The sequence below is a fragment of the Jaculus jaculus genome, chromosome 1, assembly GCF_020740685.1.
Source record: "Jaculus jaculus isolate mJacJac1 chromosome 1, mJacJac1.mat.Y.cur, whole genome shotgun sequence".
Taxonomy (NCBI): Eukaryota; Metazoa; Chordata; class Mammalia; order Rodentia; family Dipodidae; genus Jaculus; species Jaculus jaculus.
The window spans coordinates 302530854-302553597 of NC_059102.1; the positions used below are offsets into that span (position 1 = coordinate 302530854).

The 22744-nt window shown below is 42.6% G+C and overlaps 2 protein-coding genes across 2 annotated transcripts; one reads left to right on the forward strand and one right to left on the reverse strand.

Annotated features, from left to right (window-relative positions):
• The first annotated feature begins 2155 nt into the window (after positions 1 to 2155).
• On the forward strand, positions 2156 to 7334 carry Mrps14 (mitochondrial ribosomal protein S14). The gene is made up of 3 exons (XM_004658770.2): positions 2156 to 2242; positions 3841 to 3999; positions 6913 to 7334. Exons 1-3 carry the CDS (start codon positions 2198 to 2200, stop codon positions 7093 to 7095), a joined length of 387 nt encoding a protein of 128 aa, XP_004658827.1. The 5' UTR covers positions 2156 to 2197; the 3' UTR covers positions 7096 to 7334.
• Positions 7335 to 10055: 2721 nt separating this feature from the next.
• On the reverse strand, positions 10056 to 22059 carry LOC101614779 (calcyclin binding protein). Its single transcript, XM_045142218.1, has 6 exons — positions 21902 to 22059; positions 17143 to 17362; positions 15544 to 15640; positions 15243 to 15342; positions 12982 to 13079; positions 10056 to 11276 (listed from the first exon to the last, which is right to left on the reverse strand). Exons 1-6 carry the CDS (start codon positions 21920 to 21922, stop codon positions 11120 to 11122), a joined length of 693 nt encoding a protein of 230 aa, XP_044998153.1. The 5' UTR covers positions 21923 to 22059; the 3' UTR covers positions 10056 to 11119.
• Between the last annotated feature and the right edge of the window lie 685 nt (positions 22060 to 22744).

Here is a 22744-nt window from a genome sequence, read left to right on the forward strand (position 1 = left end):
AGATAATATTTCAAAAAGTTTCCCAAGTCTTTACTCAGTAATTCCATTACTACTGGTTCAGTCATTTATATTTTGTCTTTCTCTCTCTACATATATATGTACATATAATATATACATATATATTATTTGAGAGAACAAGAGTGTGTGTATGGGTATACCAGGGAGTCTTGTGGCTGCAAACAAACTCCAGATGTATGCACCACTTTGTGCACCTGGCTTTACATGCACACTGGGGAATGTAGTTAGTACCACTGACCTGCATACTTACAGTTGTTAAGATAGTGAATCTCATGTTTTATACTCTGTGCATGACCCCCAACGTTAGCATGTTGGCAATTTAATCTCCTGGACAACAGGGCAGCTGGACCTTATGAAGATTATCAGGTCATGTTCCAGTAGATTCATGTCATGATGGAGTGGAACCCTTGTCTGAAAGTGGCTTGTTGTACAAGGGAATTTGGCTCTGTTCACTCTCACATCTTCTGCATAGGATGGCATACGCCCCTTCAGTTTGTACTTTCACACTCTCAAAACAGTGAGAAATGAATCAATATTATGAATTACCCATTCCTACGTATCCCAATATAACAGTACAGAATGGACAAAAACATTTTCTTTTAATTTTTTTATTGGGGGGGGGGTTAGGGTCTCATTCTAGACCATGTTGACCTAAAACACACTCTGTAGTCCCAGGTGAGCCTTGAACTCAAAATGATCCTCCTGCCTCTGCCTCCCGAGTGCTGTATTTTTTTAAGTAACTAATATTATTTAAAGGTGCTACCTGGAGTTTTCGGTAGTTGAAGGGAGGAATTTCCAAGTGTGGAAGTTTTTTTTGTTTTTTTTAATCCTGTCCTTTGCATTTCTTACATTTGTCTGTCTAGCTGTATTTTTTGTAATCATACCAAGGCTTGTACAGTATGAATTCCATACACCCCATCAGCCTCCACATACTAGGCCTGAGAGCTGAGATCCTGGGCTACCTCTTCATGTGCCATTACTTTGCCATTTTTCTTATTTGGTTTGGTTGTCTTGTTGCTCTTCTGATGAGGTCTCATGTAGCCCAGGCTTGCCATTAACTTGCTGTGTAGCCAAGGCTGGCCTTGAACTCCTGATCCTCCTGCCTCTACCTCTCAAATGCTGGGATTACAGGCATACACCACCTTGCCCAGCTTTACTTTGTCATTTTCAACAGGCAAACAATTGAGTCCACCTGGCTCCTGTGACCTAAAGTTTATCTGGCCACTCCCAGGAAGATCTGGCCACAGTCCTCTGTCCATTCTAGATGTGTGTAATCCTGTTTTTTTTTTGTTGTTTTTTTTTTTATGTCATTGTGCAGATGGGTTCTTGGTCTTGCTCTCTGTCAATACTAATGCAGAATGAAACCATAGTCCACTGGGTGTGGGGAAATGTTTAAACAAGTTTTTAAAAAAGCAAAAGCTCAGAGTACCCATTTAATGAGCTTATTATAGATACCCTCAATTGTGGGCAGGAGAAGAGGACGGTGTTAACATGGGCTGGAGACAGAGCCTGATCATAATATGACAGGAATTAAAGGCAGGAATTTGCATTCGGGTCTCCTTTCTCCCCAGAAGGCCGATGTGTGACAGCGCAGATGTAAATAGCCTAACAGGCATTTCCTCACCCCATGCAGCAAAATAGCTATGATACAGGCACTTGCCTAATCCATCTTCCTTGAAACTCTTCTACCAGGAGGGTATGTGATACCTTCCTTACATCCCCTCCAAAGGTTCTTTCCCAACAACAACAACAAAAAAAAAAATGCTAGGAAAATGACCTGAAAATTCCCTGTGCCACAGACTGAAAACAGGTTTCAAATGGCACCGCCACACACTCCTGAACAAAATACACAAGCTCTTCCCACCCCACACCACCTCCATACAGCTGTACTGTGCAGCAGGTTGGGCGGGACCAAGGAGACGGGGGAAAAGAAATTGTGGGGAGCAGAGACGCAGGCAGTTTAAGGGCGGCTGTACAGTGAATGTGGGCCGCAACCCCGCAGCCAAGCCCGCCCGTCAAGATTTACGACTTCCCCACGCTCTGCGCAGCACCGCGAGCGCGCAGGCCCCGCCACAACCCGTCCTTTCCGGTACGTGCGGCCCAGGCCCCGCCCTCCACGCAGCGCCGTTTCCGGCGCTGTCAATAAAGTTGCGGCGGATGGTGGCTTGCGGCGGACAAGATGGCGGCGTCCGTGCTGAGCTCGCTGCTGCGGGCGATGCGGCAGGTCAGCGCGCCGGTACCCCCTCCACCTCTCACCCCTGCCGCTCGGCCCCGGGCTTCTCCTTCCACTCACGCTCCCCGCCCCGGCTGAGCTGCAGATGTAAACCTGATGTTCGTTAAGTGTACGGCGGACTGTGTGCGAAGCCGCGAGACTGACTCCGACGTAGGAGGGCCTGAGCGTAGTTGAGAGAAGGGCAGGGCCCCGAGGATCGAGGCCTCGGAGGCTGGGGTTGTGCAAAGGACACGGACAGAAGTTGTCAGCCATGGAGCAGGAAAACCCGGGGAGTGTGGTGGCGGTGGCTTGGGCACACGACCACAGAATTTCAAACTGGGGAGGCAGCCGCTCTCCGCTTAAAGTTGACGGGTTAGTTGTAAAAATAAAATATGAGAACTGACTGTAGTGTTGAGCAGTGAAGCGCTGACGATGTGCTGTTAGGGGCAGAAACTGAAAGAGTAGCAAAATAGAAATTGGAGACCGTGAGCTTGGATAAGCCTTTAAAAGTGGGGTCCTAAGTTTAGTCTTAGGAATGTGAATAGTTCCTCTCCTCCAACCAGTTTTATTCAGTAGAGATAAAAAGCAACCACACAGGTAATTTAAAATATTTCTAGTACCTACATTAAAGTTAAAAAAGCAACTGCAGTTAATATTGATGTTTTATCCAGGTATATGCAACATGTTAACATGAAATCTATATTAAAATTACTTATGGGGCATTTATATCTGTCTCTTGGTGGTAGATTTTCAAAATCTACTTCGTATCTTACACATAAAACATATCTGTTAGGATTCTAAATTTTGCACCATAACATAGAAAGTGTAGTTGTACCAAGACAGATGAATTAATATCAAAAATCGCATTCCCCAGTTGTACTAATTTCATTTCCAGTGCTTACTAGCCGTGTGTGTGTGTGTGTGGCTAGTGGCTACTGTTGTGGAGAACTTATTATAATAAAAGGGGAGAAGGTACAGCATGTGGCGCCGGTGCTACTAAGTGAATGGATGTGATGGTGGGAGTTTGTGGCAGTTCTCTTCACGTTGCTTCTAGTTTTGTAGTTTCGGAGAGGTTTGAAGTCATCAGTTGAATGTGGGGCTGTGGGAGCACATAAGAGGACCACCTGGGCCTAGTAGCCTTACCAACATGGTGAGATTCCATCTCCCACTGCCCCCAAAAAGCAAAAGATGTGGGAAAGAATTGGAGTAAGCCCTCCGAAGTAAAAGATGGGTTCAAAAACAAATAAACAACAACAACAACAAAAAACAATGACTGAAAGAAGTTTGCAGAATTGGGCTGGAGGGATGGCTTAGCATTTAATGCACTTGCCTGCAAAGCCTAAGAACCCAGGTTCATTTCCCCAGTTAACCCAGGTTAACCAAATGCACAAGGTGGCCCATGTGTTTGGATTTGTTTGCAGTGGCTAGAGGCCCTGGTGTGCCCCTCCTCTTTCTCTTGGCTTCTTTCTCATCTCCCTCCCTCTCTCCTCCCCCCCCCCCTTCTCGCTCTCTCTCTCTCTCATTTTCAAATAAATAAATAAAAATTAAAATTTTGCAGGATAGATGGATAAACACGTGCAGAGCCCACGTTCCCTGTCTCTGTCCTCTAGGTGGTTCCTTCATCGGCTTCAGGCCAACTTCGAGGTTATTATGTCGACTGGAAAATGGTACGTGATCTGAAGAGACGAAAAACAGCCCATGAATATGCAGATGAGAGGCTACGATTCAATTCGCTCAGGAAGAATACCATTTTGCCAAAAGATCTTCAGGTTAGCCAGTTGAATATTTTTCTCTCATGAAATCATTAATCCACTTTAGATTCCCTTTGATACTGGTTTCTTGTGGCTTATTAATATAATGTCTGAGGAATATGATCAAATACTCAAGTCAAAATAAATAGCCTTAAATTACTCTAGTGAATTTAGGGTGAAAGATAATGATTCATTCTGTCAGTCCTTCATTATACAGTCCTAGAAAATACTAATGAATGGAGATCACACAGAAACTGGAATGGTATTTTGGCCCATCTTCATCTCAATCTGTGGGAATCCTCAAAGCATTTGGGGGCATTGCTGATGCATGATCCACATTCTTTGCTTGGTCCTTTCACTACCTTTGTGGTCAGTTAGCTTTCCATTCTTGTCATGCACTGTCAGATTAAGTGGCAGGATGCCAGCCTTGCTTGGCTACCTGAACATAAATGGTCCTGTACCTCAATGATAACATAGAACATCTGCATCAGGAGGCTTGTTAAGAAGTATATACTAAACTCAAGGGCAGTCACCAAAAGCTAGAGTTTTTAAAACATAATGTTTATATAAGTTGGCAGAATGATATATAGTCTATTTGTTACTGTTCATTCTTTTAAATTTTGTCTGGATTAAGCCGTAAACAGAAAACTGAGTTGTCAGTAATACACTGTTTTGGCTTTTACTATGAGGGCTTGAAGCTACTTAAATTTAGAGAGTATTAAGAAAAGGCCCCTGAGAAACTCAGCAATGTAGAATGGTAGCTGCTAGGAGCTGAGAGCCAAGAGATAGATTGGTCAAATGGTATATACTTTGAGTTATAAGGTGAATAAATGCTGGGCAGCTAAAGTACAGCATAGGGATTACAGCCTAGAGGGTAGACTGAGCCATTCTTAGCACCAAAAAAAAGCATGTGCTGAGGGATATGTTAATTAACTTGATCGTGGTAATCATTTCACAATATAGGTGCGTCAGTTATGACATTTTCCCTGTTAGATGCATAAAATTTTAATTGTCAGTAAGCCGGGGTAAGTGTTGCATGATGTGTTTACTGAGTTTGCTCCCCAGAAGTGTCTGGTATTAGTAGCAGCAGTAGCAGTGCAGAGAATGAATTGTAGAAATGGATGAGGCAAGGCTCTTTGATGCTTACAAGTCAAACTCATGTTACAGTTCTAGTGATCAGACAGGCTTTCCCAGTATGTGCTTTTTTGACCTAAGTGCTTTTTTTCCTTTTATTTCTTTACTCCAGTTTCCTCATTTGGGGAGGGGGACTGATGGAAGGATTTATTGTTTGTCAATCAGACTTCACTGTGTTGCTGTAATTCTCCACATATTTCATGTCAGCACATGCATAAGCTTTTGGATGTAACTCTGAATGCTTAACAGTTGTCTATTTAGTAATTGTCATACTTTGTGTTCTTTCAAATGCTTGGGCAGTTGTTCTGTGTCCACTATAATGCAGCACACTGTCAATCATATGTGCTAGTACATTTGACATGCACACACACTCTTGAGCACACACATAAGAGTAGATGGCAGGCTGAAGGGATGGCTTCGTGGATAAAGTGCTGCACAGGCTTGAGGACCTGAGTTCAGAATCCATGTAAAGCTGTATGCTGTAGCAGCAGCATCTGTATGGTGGGGAGGGAAATGGAAAAAGAAGAATCTCCTGGAAGCATGCAGGCCAGCTAGTCTGGTGAACACAGTGAACAGTGAGAGCCCCTGCCTCCAGGTGGACGGTGAAGACACATGCGCCGTAACACACACACACACAGATCAGTGTCCACTGACAAACCTGAGCCTTATCTACCATGCTTTTTCTCCCCTCAACTACTTTGTTCTAACCAGATTCATCTACACCTACATTTTTAATGTAAATCTTGTCTGATCACTTTGCCTTATTTCTGCAGTAGTCAGAATGTTTACAGTGTGGCTTGAGATGATCCTACAGTTCCCCTTTCTCTGTCTCAAACCATGTTCCTTCCTACCTTAGCCCAGAGGTTTCTAATTTTTATATACTTCAAAATTGTGTGTGGGGAAGGGAAACAAATGTATTCATGGTTTTCTAAATGACCTAAACAAGGGTGTATGTAGAGAACTATTCATAATAGCTCAAAACTACAAGTTTCTTGGACATCTGGGAAATTACAGTATACTCACACAACAAAATCTGCCATCAGTGAGAATGAGTAAATTGTCACTTGCACCAGTGAAAGTGAGTCTCACAATCATCATGTTTAGTGAAAGAAGCCAAACAAATGATTAGTCCCATGCTGGCCACACAGGTCTGTTTGTGCAAACATACTGCCCTTTATTCTTAAGATTCATGACTCCAAAATGTCACCTTTTAAAAATTGTATTGGGGCTGGAGAGATGGCTTAGTGGTTAAAACACTTGACTGCGAAGCCCAAGGACCAAGGTTCAATTCTCCAGGACCCACATAAACCAGATGCACATGGTGGCACATGCACATGAGTTCATTTGCGGTGGCTAAAGGCCCTGGTGCACCATTCTCCCTCACTTTCTCTGTCCCTCTCTCTGTTTCTAATAAATAAATAAGCCAGGTGTGGTGGTGCACGCCTTTAATCCCAGCACTCGGAAGGCAAAGATAGGAGGATCTCTGTGAGTTCAAGGTCACCCTGAGACTACGTAGATAATTCCAGGTCAGCCTGAGCCAGAGCAAGACCCTACCTCGAAAAACCAAAAATCAGAAAAAAAAAATTTTTTTTAATCATATTGGAAGGACATAAAGCATTTTTGGTTAGCTCTCTGGATTGTTTTTTCTCACAGGGTAAGATTTACTACTGTGTTCAGGGTACTTTGGCTTAGTTTTGTCTACTATAATGAATCTAGCCTTTTCTTCCTCATTTAGGCATTGACTTAAGCACTTGCGTAAATAACGTGGTCGTGTAGTAATGTTGTGATTTCCCTTAGCAAGTGGCTGATGAAGAAATTGCCGCACTTCCCCGGGATAGCTGTCCTGTAAGGATCAGAAATCGATGTGTTATGACATCCCGTCCACGTGGTGTAAAGCGTCGCTGGAGGCTTAGTCGCATAGTCTTCCGTCACTTAGCTGACCATGGGCAACTTTCCGGAGTCCAGCGAGCAATGTGGTAAATCATTTCTAGAACCTACTGAGCTTTCAGGGAAGCCAGTACTGCAAGAAGAGACTTTTGTAGTAGACAAGACCCTAGTTTTATATTGGGGTCCAGTATATTTTATCTACCTGATGCTTATCTATAGTTTCTTTTAAATTTCAAGTGAAGAAACTGAGTATTTCATTGTCAGTGTATTATCTTTTTAATAGATCCTGTATGTGATAGAAGAGTAGAATAAATGTATTTTGTGCAAAAATACGCTATTTTCATGTTCCTTCATGTTTAAACTTTTAATAACATAAGTTTTTGTGATTTTTTTCTTTAGTGTTAATTCATGAAACACTGTTGTTATACGCAGACCAACTAATGGACAGGTCACTCATCTGTGGCAGTTTGTAATCCTGGGCTGATTTCTCTGTCATGCAGTTTACCTGCTATTATTGTTAGAGAAGCAATAGACTGGGCTGCTTGTGCAAATATACTGTGCTTTATTCTTAAGATTCATGACTCCAAAATGTCACCTTTTAAAAATCATATTGGCACTGAAGAGATGGCTTAGTGGTTCGAATGCTTGCCTGTGAAGCTTGAGGACCAAGGTTCAATTCTCCAGGTCCCACGTAAACCAGATGCACATGGTGGCTCCATACAGATGCTGATGCTACAGCATACAGCTTTACATGGATTCTGAACTCAGGTCCTCAAGCCTGTGCAGCACTTTATCCACGAAGCCATCCCTTCAGCCTGCCATCTACTCTTATGTGTGTGCTCAAGAGTGTGTGTGCATGTCAAATGTGCTAGCACATATGATTGACAGTGTGCTGCATTATAGTGGACACAGAACAACTGCCCAAGCATTTGAAAGAACACAAAGTATGACAACTACTAAATAGACAACTGTTAAGCATTCAGAGTTACTGACATCCAAAAGCTTATTCATGTGCCGAGGCTCTGGGTTATCTAGTGTTCAACTTTGTCCTAGCTGACTAGAAGAAGCAATACTTTCTTATTCCATGTATCTTTAAAGACATCCTTTAATACAAAATATGCCTCTTTCAATTAAAGAACAAGCTTTACTGAAGTAGTATTTATACTCTGGATTCATGTTGCTTTAATCTGCAGCAGAAGAGTAAGGGTTGCTTCATGCAGTAACTAAACTATGACCAGCCCAGGAAGGAAACAGCTGTACAAAAATATACATAGTAGTAATTGGATAAATTTGTAACATCAGGAAAATATTCCTGGAGATGACAGCTGAACCTAAGTCAGGAGACTGATTGCATTGTGAACCAAGCACAGTGAAGCAGATTTAGTCAACTTCAACTATCAGGAATAGGCACAAAGTAAGAAAGGTCATGTCATGTGAAGAGGTTAAAAATTGACTATTGTTGAGTTTTAAGCAAAAATCAGTTTGTTCTATAGATAACTGACAGATGTGTGGTAGTCCTGAAGGATGAACCTATACACAAGACAATTTTGTAGGATTGCTTAATTGAGGAATCAAGGGCCTGAACTAAAGTAGTGGTACTAGATAAGAGATAATATTTAGGAGAAAGTATTAAGCAAAGATAGGTGGGGTGGTGCATGTCTGACATCCCAGAACTCAGGAGGCTCAGGCAAGAGGATCAGGAGTTCAATGCCAGCTTCAGCAATATAGTGGGCTAAAGGTCAAACATGGGCTGCATGAGACCCTGTTCTCAAACCAACAAAAATAGTGTATCAGGCAAGACTTAAGTGACCAATTCTGTAATTTGGGAGGTAGAAATGGCTCTGAATTCCTGGGTTAGATTACAATTTTTATTCACTTATTAGAGAGAATGGGTGCACTAAGGCCCTCTAGCCACGGCAAACAACCTCCATATGCATATGCTACCATGTGCATCTGGCTTACATAGGTTCTGGTGAACCAAAACTGGCTTCCCAAGCTTTGCTTGGCAAGCACCTTAACCTCTAAGGCATCTCTCTCCAGCACCCCCCCCCCTTCTTGTTTTTAATTTTAGTTATTTGAGAGAACAGACAGAAAAAGGAAAGAGGCAGGTAAGAGAATGGGCACACCAGGGCCTCCAGCCACTGCAAATGAACTCCAGCTGCATGTGCCACCTTGTGCATCTGGCTTACAGGGGTCCTGGGGAATCCAGCATCGAACCGAGGTCCTTAGGCTTCACAGGCAAGCATCTAATCCCTAAACCATCTCTCCAGCCTCAGCCCCCTTTCTTAAAACTTTATTTTCTGCTCATCTTAATAACCAGTAACCTTCTCATACCCAGAACCATCAAATTGGCTTTCTAGTATTAATAATGTGTTGTCATCTTGTTATCTGAAAAAACCCAATGTATTTCATCCAGTTGCTATCTTAAATTCTTTGTTTCATAAGCACTTGCTTTAGTCCTCCCATTGTAGTTGGAGAAATGAGGCCATTTGTCCTAGAGTGTCCATTTGATTGTTGGCCTCATTGAATTTCATATGCAAATTGATGGGTAAGAAGCTGGGCCAGAAGCAGGTTGTGTCGCTCAGGTGAATTTTCATTGGCAGTGCTGGGTACTGTATTGTATCAAAGGCACATTTTCAGGTTGTCCCAACTTTTAACGATGCTTAGATGCAATCCAGGTAGGCCCACCCTGATCCCTGCATTTCAAGTTCACCACTCAAGTCTGTAGAGGTAAAAGGTACTTTCTAGCAAAGTCCAATGGCTCAGTGGTCTGTATGTCAATAGTGATTACAACCCTTATCTACTGCCTTAAGGACTGCAATAGTGATTTTCTAATTCCATCATTTTGGGGTACAATAATCAGAAAGCAAGCCCTCACAAAATGACAAATAGATTGACACTTGATCTGGGTCTTTCCAGCTTCCAGAACTGAGAATGTCTGTATATTTACAAATTACCTAGTCTAAGGTCCACAGCCAAGGGTGACCTCTTGCCTCGACTGATCTCAAGGGCTAGGATTACAGGTGTAAATCAAAAGGTCTAACTCTCCAGTATCTTGTTCAGGTACACAAATTTATTTTTACACAGAAGCAACTATGCTGCCATTTTGTACTTTGCTTTTCAACATAATTCTATCCTGTTGCTCATTCTAAATCACTATACAGATTCTCTCATGTGGATATGCCCTCCTATATTTGAATGCTCCCAACCCTCTGTATCATTAATTTTCACCAGATAAATGCACATAGACTGTTTTTGTTCATTTGAAATCCTACCACTTTTACTGGATTCTTGTAAATCACAGTTTTGGTGATCCTCTTGGATTTTTCCTTTATCTTGCTACCTAACTGCATCAGCTACTACCTCCAATAAAATGCAGTGGCAAAGCCTAATTTGTCTGACATATTCTTAAAACAGTAAAACCATTTTGTTAAATAAAAATCAAACTTTATTGAACATAGGCATAGATGGATTTTCAAATTATTTTTGTTTCATAGCTGTTCTGTAAACCATCTGGTCCATGGCAGTTCCTCTCATATAAAGATGCTTATACATTTTTGTCAAGTTTGTATTTTGTCTCAATTTTATATTCACAAACATATATTTAATTCTAGATAGGAGCACTTGTGATTGGATGACTAGAGCATGGTAATGCATGGTATATACACTGCTCAAGCTGGTGATAAAGTATCAACTGCTCTGCAGTAACTGTCACATACATGTACAAATTGGAATTTTAGTGAATATTTTGGCTTTACTCTTATTTTTACATTAGCATAGCTGATGTAAGTTACAGGCAGTCAAATACTTTTGTTTCCTACCTTCCAACTGAACAGAAATACACAATGTATCATTTTCGTTGGGTTAGACACACTTTTTACATCTCAACAAGAATGCCATAACCCTTTTTTGAACAAAATTACCAGGGTACTAATGAAACTATCTTTGGAGGAAGCTTAATAATCATATTTAAAATACATCCTCCACTGGCAAGCTCACTGCCTTCTCCTAGAAGGTGGCTATGTAAATTCTTGTCTCTCAAATTTATGTGCAGTTCAACAACATTCCCTTACTGGAAACACAAATTTCCACAACACAGTTCCCCAAAACTGAAGTCTTAAAATTCTGTCTCTCCCTTGGCTTGCTTCTCTCTTGATTCCACCCAGGCTTTATTAATGGTTCGCTTCATATCATCGTCTCCATCTTCATAAATTTTCTTTAAGACATTCATTAATCCCTCACTGGGATCTGTTTCATTGTCATAGGAGGGCTTTCTGTTGAGAGAGCACAATAGAGAAACTGAAGCTTGGGAAGATACAATCTCAGGTTGTTAACCCTGGTAGAAAGTAGAGGGCTAGACAAAAAGCTGGAATATACAACCACAGCACATTATTGGTTATTTTTATGAAATTACATACCTAGTTGTACACAAAGGAAATCATTAAGCAGAGGTGAGATCTCCTGTGATCTTAACAGAAAGTAAGTGAACAAGTACTTTTTCAACTCTATCTAAATTTTTTTTTTTTTTTTTGGTTTTTCAAGGTAGGGTGTCACTCTCGCCTAGGCCGACCTGGAATTCACTATGGAGTCTCAGGGTGACCTCAAAGTCACCATAACCCTCCTACCTCTGCCTCCCAAGTGCTGGGATTAAAGGCATGCAATTTTTTTTTTTTAATTTGGGAGAGAGAAGAAGCAGAGGTGGGCCTTCTGTCACTCCAAATTCTAAATGCATGTGCAGTCTTTATGCATCTAGCTTTACATGGGTACTAGGGAATTGAACCCAGGCTGTCAGGCTTTGAAATCAAGCCTTTCCTACCACTAAAGAACATCTCCCAGCCCAACTTGTCTTAATTCTTAAAAGCATGTTTCATCACTTTATTAAAAGTATTTTAGGGGTGGGGGAGATGGCTCACTGGGTAAGAGCACTTGCTGTGCAAACATGAGGACCTGAGTTAAGATCCTCAGTACCCATGAAAAAAGCTAAGTGTAACATCTGCACATACCTGCATCCCTAAGAAGCAGAACAAATTTATAGTTTTGGACCACAGAGTAAGACCTTGTCTTAAAAAACAAACAAAAAAAAGTAAAGCTGGGTGTGGTGGTGCCTTTAGTCCCAGTACTGGGTAGACACAGGCTAAGAGGATCACTATGAGTTCCAAGACAGCCTGGGCTAGAGTAAAACACTGCCTTGAAAAAAACCAACTGCATATCAGAAACTTAAATTAGGGCTGGGGAGATGGCTCAACAGTTAAAAGACACCAATACCACATAAAGCCAGATGAACAAAACAGGATATAAGTCTTGAGTTTGTTTGCAGTAGCAGGAGACGTTGGTGCATCCATACCCTCTCTCAAATGAATAAAACTATTATTTTAAGAAAAAACTTAAGAGTTGGAGAGAGATGGCTTAGTGGTTAAGGCATTTGCCTATGAAGCCTAGAGATCCTGGTTCAACTCCCCAGGACCCACATAAGACAGATGCACAAAGGAACACATGTGTCTGGAGTTAATTTGCAGTGGCTAGAGGCCCTAGCGCACCCATTTTATCTGCCTTTCTCTCTCAAATAAAATAGTTAAATAATAAAAATTAAAAAATGAACTTTACTGGGCACAGTGGCACATAGCTTCAATCATAGCACTTGGGAGGCAGAAGTTTACTCTGAGTTTGAGGCCAGCCTGGAGCTACCTTGGGAGCCCCCATGACCCCCCCCCAAAAAAAAAACTTTAAAAAACTACTACTTGGGAGGTTGAGCTACTTTGCAATTCCTAAAGCACAATTATTTGAAAATAGGCATAGTATCTATAGAAATACCAATATGCCCAGGAGTAAGCATAAGAGAGTTAACTATAGTTACTGCCTTAGGAACAGCTTGCTGGATACATGCCCTCCTCAAACAGGTCTGACAACTGAAAGAACATTAGAGTAATGAGACTAGGAAGTGGACATCACTATACAGCTGCTAAAGGAAAGTAAACTCACTCTTTTTCTTTGCACTCCTTCTCAACTTGAGTCAAGTAGTCCCATCGTGTGTTTTCTGCTTTCTTTCTACATAAGATGATAACTGTGTCAGTCTTGACCTGGAAAAGTGGGAAGAGAAATATAACTTATATGACATAAGCATAAACACGAGAGTAATTTACTCAAGTACCTAGTATATAAGAAATATTTGTGATGCTGATAATACTTATGAATAGGCCAGAATACACAAGTAAAATCTGACTGCCTTCAATTACTAATAGCTATCAAGACCTAAGCAGAGGGCTGGGAATGTAGCTCAGTTGGAAGACTGCATGAAGCCCTGTGTTGGATTCCTAGCGTCACATAAAACAAGGCATACTGGTACATAACTAATATCAGTATTCAGAAGGTAGAGGCAGGAGTACAGGAGTTCAAGGTCATCTTCACTACACAGAGTTCAAAGCCAGCCCGGGCTACATGAAATCTTATCTCAAAAAGGGCCTAACGAGATGCTGGAAAGAACTTTAATTGGGAAGGCTTCCCTGGGACAAAATATGAACTGAAAAGTAAGGTCCAAAGCCAGGTGTGGTAATGCATACCTTTAATCCCAGCACTTGGAAGGCACAGGTAGGAGAATTGTCAAGAGTTTGAGGCCACCCTGAGACTACATAGTGAATTCCAGGTCATCCTGGACCAAGGTAAAAACCAAAAAAGGAAAAAAAAAAAAAAAAAAAAAATTATCTGAATTAGTGAAAATTAGGTTATTTTTTAAAAGCACTGGGTGCTGGACATGGTGGCACACACCTTTAATCTCAGCACTTGGGAAAGAGAGGATCACTGTGAGTTCAAGTCCAGTCTGGGAGGACTACAGAGTTAAATTCTAGGTTGGCATGGCCTAGAGTGAGCGCCTACATATAAAACAAGAATTAAAAGCATTGGGTGCCTTCAGTATTTCTCTACCTTATGAAACAAGGTCTTGCAAGGAACCTATAGCTCACTTAGTTGGCTGGACTAGGTAGCCAGCAAACCTGTGGGATCACACACCTTTTATGTGCTTGCTAAGGCTCCAAAGTCAGTGCTTATGATTGCACATAAAGCACTGATCATCTGATCCACCTCCCAAGCAGCTGGTGTAGCTGGTATCTTCCCCAGCTCAAAGCTCACTCTTAACCATTTCAAATCTCTATTCTTGATTTTAATGTAATAAGCTTATTATAAGCATCTATCTTCTACAATGAACTGATCCGGGTTTTTTTGGCAAAGAGCCAGATAATAATTATATTAGGTTTCTACCCTGCCACTATAGTGCAAAAGCAGCCATAAACAGGGCTGGAGAGATGGCTTAGCGGTTAAGCGCTTGCCTGTGAAGCCTAAGGACCCCGGTTCGAGGCTCAGTTCCCCAGGTCCCACGTTAGCCAGATGCACAAGGGGGCGCACGCGTCTGGAGTTCGTTTGCAGAGGCTGGAAGCCCTGGCGCGCCCATTCTCTCTCTCCCTCTATCTGTCTTTCTCTCTGTGTCTGTTGCTCTCAAATAAATAAATAAATAACATTTAAAAAAAAAAAAGCAGCCATAAACAATGAGGAAGAATGGCTCTGTTGTAGTAATACATTGTTTACAAATGCAGCAATAAGCTGCAGTTTACTGATACCAGATACAGCAGAAAATTTAGTTTCTCTCAACTCTGAAACAGCCAGATTCAACTTAATGGAGTGTAGTACTTCATTCCAAAATGCAGGGATAAGCATCCAACCAAACACAGTTTATGGAAGGAAGAGATTTATTTCAAGTTTACAGATCCAGGGGAAGTTCCATCAATGGTGGAAAGAAAGTGCTAACTTCCATAGATCCAAGCCAAGAGAAAAACTACAGCAAGCAAAACACCAGGACCAACACACACAATCCAATGGCAGCAAGCAGGACTCCCAGAGCTCAAACTGCTTTCTCCTCTTTTTTTTTTTTTTTTTTGGTTTTTCAAGGTAGGGTCACACTCTAGACCAGGCTGACCTGTAATTCACTATCTAGTCTCAGGGTGGCCTCAAACTCACGACAATCCTACCTCTGCCTCCCTAGTGCTGGGATTAAAGGCATGCACCACAAAACCTGGCATTCAAACTGCTCTCTTACACCTTTGGGCTAGACGATTCTCCCCAAGTGACATCTCCTCCAGCCAAGTGGCTGGAGATCCAAATTACAAGTTAAACACCCAACTCAACAGGAAGTACACATTCAAACTACAATACGGTTTTACAATGTATACATATATTACATATACCACACTCACTTTTTTTGAACTGCCTTCCACAGAGATGGGTTTCAAAAGATTGTTCACAATCATGGAGTAATTCTTCCCATTTAGATTCTTCACCAAAAGATCAAATGATCTGTAACACAATAGTGAATGAATGTGTCATCTTTGGATTCTGATAGGCAATCTACAGTTCATAAGAACGTCAAGAGCTCTATTTTAGTGTCTACATGTGGCTATCCCAAATGATGTGCACACCTCTTCAGAGCAGATACAAAACTAATTAATTCCAAACTTAAGCAGAAGACTCCCATGATAAGGGACTGTGAGAACTCACCTCTCGGTGAAATGCACTTGCACGTTCTCAATGGGAACCTGGTGAACTCCAGTTAAGGTAATGTAGATTTTCACAAACTTATCTGACTGATCCCATCCTAGCAACAACAAAAACAAGTGGCAGAAGAATCTTAAAATCTCTAGAACAGCAATTTTACATGGCTTAGTAAAACTCAACAATATAAATACATGAAAACCCAATAATAAACAGTGGTTTTAGGCATTTGTTGAGGGGTAAAATGGACTCAAACTCAGTTCTCACAATCCTCTTCCCTTAAGACAAGAATATGATCCTGAAATGTTTTTTCTTTAAAAAAAAAAATTTGTGTGTTGGGAGTTTAAGCCCCAAGCCTTCATGGAAAACGCTTTACCACTGAGGTACATTTTTGGCCTTACAGAATTTTGGCTGAGGTTTTTTGGTATTGTTTTATTTTTTGAGGTAGGCTGATCTGGTATATAGTCTCAGACCGGCCTTGAACTCACAACAATCCTCCTACCTCAGACTCCCAAGTGGCTGGGATTAAAGGTGTGTACCAAGCCAGGCTACAAAGTTTTTCTTTGAAACTAGGTCTCAAGTAAGTTGCTCACTCTGGCCTCAAACGCAATCTTTGTACCATTAGCCCACAAGTATCTGGGATTAGAGGCCACAATCCCAAACAAGCACACCAAGATTACCCTGTTTACCAAGATTTCCAGTTTTTTGGGAAATAATTCTGTCTTACATCTAAATATTAATAGAGCCAGGCACAGTGGTACGACACTGTTGGAGTCCTTGCACTCCTAGAGGCAGGAGGACCAGGAATTCAAGGCCAGCTTTGGCTATATCATTGAAACCCTGTCTCCCAAGGGGGACAAAAAGGAGTAGTTGTCCCTAGCCTTTGCAGTTATTTTCAGGGACAAAATTTGCATAGTGATATAGGACTGTACTACTAGTTATTTGGGAAGCCTAGGAGGATCACTTGAGCCGGAGTTGAGTTGTGAAACTAGCCTGGACAACACAGCAAAATGCCTCATTCTCACAGATAAAACAATAGTTTCTAATTCTTTTTGATCTATCAGTATCTAATTAATGCCACTTCAGTATATACTGTCAATCCAACCTACACCAATTCTGTCAACACAAAACATTAAAAAAAACTAGGTCCCATGTGACATGAAAGTAGAAAGGGGACAAAATCAACAAAAACAAATTTCATGTGAAAATGCCATAATGAAACCTAATATATCTTATGCTGACTTTAAAAAGCAAATTTTTAGGCATGGAGAGATGGCTCAGTGATCAAAGGTGTTGTTTTCAAAATCTGATGGCCCAGGGTTTGATTCCCACTACCCAAGTAAAGACAGATACACCAGGTGGTGCATGCGTCTGGATTCATTTGCAGGGCAGGGTGCCCTGGCAGCATGCTCATACTCACTCACTCTGCCTACTGCTTTCTGTCTGACCCTCAAACAAATAAATGCAACTATTGTTTGAAAAATAAAAAATTTTAAAAACCACAAGCATAATTAAAATATTATATAACAAGAATATAATATGAAGGGGAAGACTTATTTCTGCTTAATGGAGAAAAAAAAAACTAAACAGCAAAGCAAGCCATACCATAATTACTGATCTTCACTGTATATCCTGTTGTAAGAGGAGCAACCACAGCAGCTGGCTTTTCACTGTCAACAAGTTCTGGTTTCTTCTGTGATTTCTGCTGCATCTTGTTCTTTATTTCTGTCTCAATCTTGTTTTTTTCAACTGTAAGGGCATCACGCACTCTTTTCCTAGTGGACTTTTCCAACAAGACCTTTACCTCTTCTAGGTCTTTCTGCAACTGTTAAAACAGAAGGAAAGTGAGAGATAAGTCCTAGTACACATTTCAGCTACTGAAATAAGAACTGAAAAGACCTCATCTCGATTTTTTAAGAATGAGTTACAAACACCCTGGCTTGCTGAGCTGTAAATAAATTGTCCCTTTTATTTATTGTTTTTTCCAAAAGAAACAATCTTAAACCAAAGACAGATAATTAAGCTCAATTTTCCAGTTTGGTAGGCAATTATTTGCCCTTGTTTTACAAAATTTAAAGGAAACAGGAGAATTATAAAGCAGAGTGCTGAAACTTTAAAAAGTTAGATTTCCTTGTGATACTTCTTAAATGTTACATGAGGTAAGCATTGAGTCCGAGGTGCTGCAGCAATGGTGCTGAGGCAATGACTGTTCCGCATCTTTTCAACAACCCGTCCTCACTCACCTTCCAAATCTTAAATACCCCACCATAGTTTGACCTTTGGTTTTTAAAATATTTGCAAACGCACACACGCACACGCGCGCACACGAGAGGGGGGGGGGGAGGGAGGGAAAGAGAGGAAGGGAGGGAAAGAGAGAGGGAGGGAGAGACAGATAGGGAGAACACGCGTGTGAGACACACACCATACCCTTTGCCATTACAAATGACTCCATAACCATCACTTTGTGCATCTGGCTTTACCTAGATATATAGGAGAAATGAACTGGGCCGGCAGGCTTTTCAAGCAAGCACCTTTAAAATTGTGAGGGGTTTTGGCTTTTTTATTTTTTTGAGGTAGGGTCTCACTTTACCCCATGCTGACCTGGAACTCACTCTGTAGTCCCAGTCTGGCCTTAACTCACGGCAATCCTCCTACCTCTGCCTACTAAGTGCTGGGACTAAAGGAAAGTGTGCATCACCAAGCCTGACAATTTTTTTTTATTCTTAGATTTTACTTTAATTGATTTGGAAGCAGAGATAGGAGGCAGACAGAATGAGCATGCCAAAGCCTCCAAGCACTATAAATGAACTCCATCCAGATGCAAGTGCCACTCTGTGCATCTGCCTTTATGACAGTACTGGGGAACAGAACTTAGGACATTAGGCTTTGCAGGCAAGTGCCTTAACCACAGAGCAATCGCACCAGCCCTGCCTTTAAAAGAAATGTTTCTTTTTTTACCTAATATTTTATTTGAGAGTGAGAGACAAGACAGAATGAGCACACCAGGACCACTAGCTACTGCAAATGAACTCTAGATGTATGTGTCCCCTTGTGCATCCGGTTTTATATGCATACTTGAGAACCTAATCTGGGCCCTTTAGTTTTGCTGGCAAGCCACATCTCCAGCCCCCAGGTTGGAGTTTTTAAAATCTTTTTACTTTATTTAAATCACAGATGTCCTATTTGAACATAATGTAATGTGATCATAATCCCCTCCCATTCCTTCTTTTGTTCTCCCTTCCACTGAAAGACTTAACAAAAAATTTTGAGATTATAAGACACAAGATAAAAAAAAAATCTGTTTTCAAGAAAAGTTGTCTTCAGTAGTGGGGTCAGTTTTACAGTCATAATTTGACATATCTGCACAGAAAGGAAAACCAAGACATACTTTCAAATGAACATGCTATCGAAAATTGATCTTTTCTAAGCCTATTTTCTTGTGATGCCAATGTATCACTTATTAAAGTCTTCTATTTTCTAGAAACTGACATTTCATAAAGTTATAGAACGTCACTAAAGACAGTGTGAAGAAAATTGGGGGTTGTAGCTCAGTTGGTACAGTGCCTGCTTAGCATGGAGGAGTCCCTGGGTTCAATCCACAGCACTAAAACTAAATGTGGTGGTAGTGCCCAACTGTAAGCTCTTGGGAGTAGGATGGAGGAAGACTGGAAAGTTGAAGGTTATCTTAGGCTATGAGAGACTATCTCAAACAAAAACAAAACCCAAATAATAACAATGGGCTTAAATATTTTCCCCAATTGTTCTCTGAACTAATTATATATAAATGTGTAAGATCTTTCCAGTTAACTAGGTCACTTGACCAGAAGAAAGCTTTATACTTTTATACCTTTATACTTCCCATCAACTAAAAAGGTTCAAATAAAGACCCTTAAATGCTACTCAGTATAGTATCTAAGCTACACAGAAGTTTGAAAGTTTTCTGTTTCTATATAACGCTCTACCTGCTACCTAGTCTTTTAGTATCTTATTTAGCTTTGATGACTTTGTCTCTTATTTTATTTTCTTTCTTTCTTTTTTTTTTTTTTTTCCCGAGGTAAGGTCTCATTCTAGCCCAGGCTGACCTAGAATTCACTCTGTAGTCTCAGGGTGGCCTTGAACTCACAGCAATCCTACCTCGGCCTACCAGGTGCTGGGATTAAAGGTGTATGCCACCACACCAGGCTCTATTTTAACAATAAAATAGCATGAAAAAACTCAGAATGGCTGGAGATGTAGCTCAGTTGATATGCAAGAAGCCCCGAGTTCAATCCTCAGCACCACATATAACTAGGTGGGGTAGCATCCCCATCTGTAATACAAGCACTAGGGAAGTGAAGCAGGTACATCCAAAGTTCAAGGTCAACCTGAACTAGATCAAACTCAAAAACCAAGACAGTAAGCACATGAATATATGTTCAATTTCTTTTGTCATTGGGAAACAAACAGAAAATCCCTAAGATGCCACTTGACACTCACTAGAATGGTATACAAAAAAGTCCAAGAAACAAAATGTGGAAAGCATATGGATAAACAGGGCTGTGCCTAGAATGGTGCAACTACTTTGATTCACCCTAGCAGGGTAGGGTCTCGCCCTAGCCCAGGCTGACCTGATACTCACTATGTAGTCGCAGAGTAGCCTAGAATTCACAGCTGGGATTAAAGGTGTGTGCCACCATGGCCAGCTTAGTGCAACCACTTTGAAACAGTCTACTGGCAAGCATCTTAACATTATGATCCAGCAATTCCACTCTTAGGTTTATACTTTTTTTTAAAACATTTTCCATGATTATAAAAAAATCCCATGGTAATTCCCACCCTCCCCACCCCCCAACTTTCCCCTTTGAAATTCCATTCTCCATCATATATACTTAAGGTCTGAAAACACACACTTGTATACAGCATTAGCTGGGTGTGGTGGCTCACATCTTTGATCCCAGAACTTATAAGGCTGAATGTCACTGCCAGGGCTGGAAGAATGGCCTGCAAAGACAAAAGGACCCAGGTTCGTTTCCCCAGGACCCACGTTAGCCAGATGCACAAGGTGGCGCATGTATCCTGAGTTCGCTTGCAGAGGCTGGAGGCCCTGGTATACCCATTCGCGCGCTTCTGGCGCGCGCGCTCTCTCTAAAAAAGAAAAATATGTATCACTGTGAGTTCCAAGGCCAGTGGTTTTCAAACGTTATAAAGTGTACAATTTACTGGCTTTTCTTCAGTTAGGAAGCATAGTATTATCTAGTTCCAGAAGACTTTCATCACCCCCCAAAAAAATCCATTAAGTGTCCTTTAAAGGCTCACTCCATTCACTCTTGTCTCAGCCCCTAGCAACCACAGATTCACTCTGTCGGTAATTTGCCTATTTGTAGGCATTTCATAAGGGGATTCATACCTCCAGTAACATGGCATGATGTTCATCTGTGCCCTAGCATATCAGTCACTGCACCATTCTTTCTTATGGTTGAGTACTATCCCACCGTCAGGATGTAACACATTTGGTACATCTGTTCATCAGCTGATACAAGTTGGTTGCCCCTTCTTGACTATTAAAGTGCCGTACTTGTTTTTCTAAGGCAGTGCCTCCTTAATTCATCCATGTTCAGTTTTATAAAGGTTAAAAACAGCCGGGCGAGGTGGGGGGGGTGGCAGAGGTTGGAGGATCACTGTGAGTTCAAAGCCAGCCTGAGAATACACAGTGAATTCCACGGCAGCCTGGGCTAGAGCGAAACTACATCGAAAACAGACAGACATAAAAACAAACCGAATTTTCTATCATTAGTTACACCTAACTTTCCAACCGTTTTAGAAACGCATATATACATAATAAGGACTGGCAGAGCGCATGCCTGTAAGGTGCGAGGCCCCGGGTTCCAGCCCTGCCGAAAGAGGCGGGGAGGGGGGAGGCATACAGCAGGTTTGCCATGAACTGCATTGGCGTAAGCACTGAGAAAGAATACAGCGTACAGCAATCTTATGAAACGCGGACTATGAAAGGCTAACTCACTTGGCCCACTACAGCTACTAGTAAGTAAAAGAACACTCTTTCCGAAGCCCTCCGCCAAGAGAGTTTTAATTTGCAGTCAGTTTTAATTTCCCAGAGCTTGCTGGCCCGCGGCTGGTCCACGCGGACGGAAGGACCCGAGGCAACGTGAAGGTGACCAGAGCCCCAGGCGGGAATCACGACACGCCCCCAACGTCCCGCACGCGGCCGGGCAACACCGGGGCCGCGGCAGGTGGCGGCGTGCGCGGCCGAGGGTCCGGGGCCGCCCACGGCAGGGGGCCGGGACGATGCCGCCACCCGCCGCGGGCGAGATCCGGCCAATGCAGGGCCGCGGGCGCTCCCCCGGTGAGAGAAGGCCGACCCTCTTACCTCCTCCAACACCGAAGCCATGGTCGGGCCTAAGGCCGGAGCTACAGCCGAGCACCGGAGCACGCAGAACACGCCGCACCAACACGCTCGCCACGAGCGCGAAGCCCAGCCGCCGCCGTACCCGCAGCGCGCTCAAGCCGGAGCGCTCCCGTGCGCGACTCCGCGGCCCGCCTTCCACCCGCGACGCCTCTGGAACCTTCGCGACGCCCCCCACCGCGCGCCCACAGCCCCGCCCCGCCGAGCTCGGCTCCGCCCCACGCCCCGCCTCCTGGAAACTCAACTCTCGCGAGAGAGCCGACGGGAAGCGGAACGCCTCTTCCGCTCAGGCCACTGAGCGCTTGTACTTCCGCCGCAGTTGCCCCAGCTGAGCAGGCGCAGCTTGGAGTGGTGACTTTAACCCAGTCCCGGAAGTGTCGCACAGAGCTTTGGTGTGTGGGGGGGAGGGGTTCCAAGTGGGATGTAGTTGGAGAAGGGCTGCTTCCGGTCGTTCCGTTAACCAGCCATCTTGTCTAGACTAGTCCGTGAGCGGCGGAAGGATGGGTAGAAGAGAGCATTGTCATGTTAGGACGAGAAAGGACGAACTAAGGTCGCTGGGTTTTAGTGTCTTTTGTCGCCCTTGAGACATTGTGCATCCGGGGTCTCCGACGTGGTGATGTCCTCAGAGCAAACGTCAGGGGGTTGCGGTGGCCACGTGACCTGGGCTCCGGCGCGGCCCCAGGGCATGGGCTGCCCGCCTTAGGTGGGCGGACATTTTTGTCTTTTATTTCCTAAGCTCTTGAGAAGCTTTTCCTTTGCCTTCCCCCGTTGTCGACTGTCGCTAGGTTATAGTTCTCCCCGATTTTG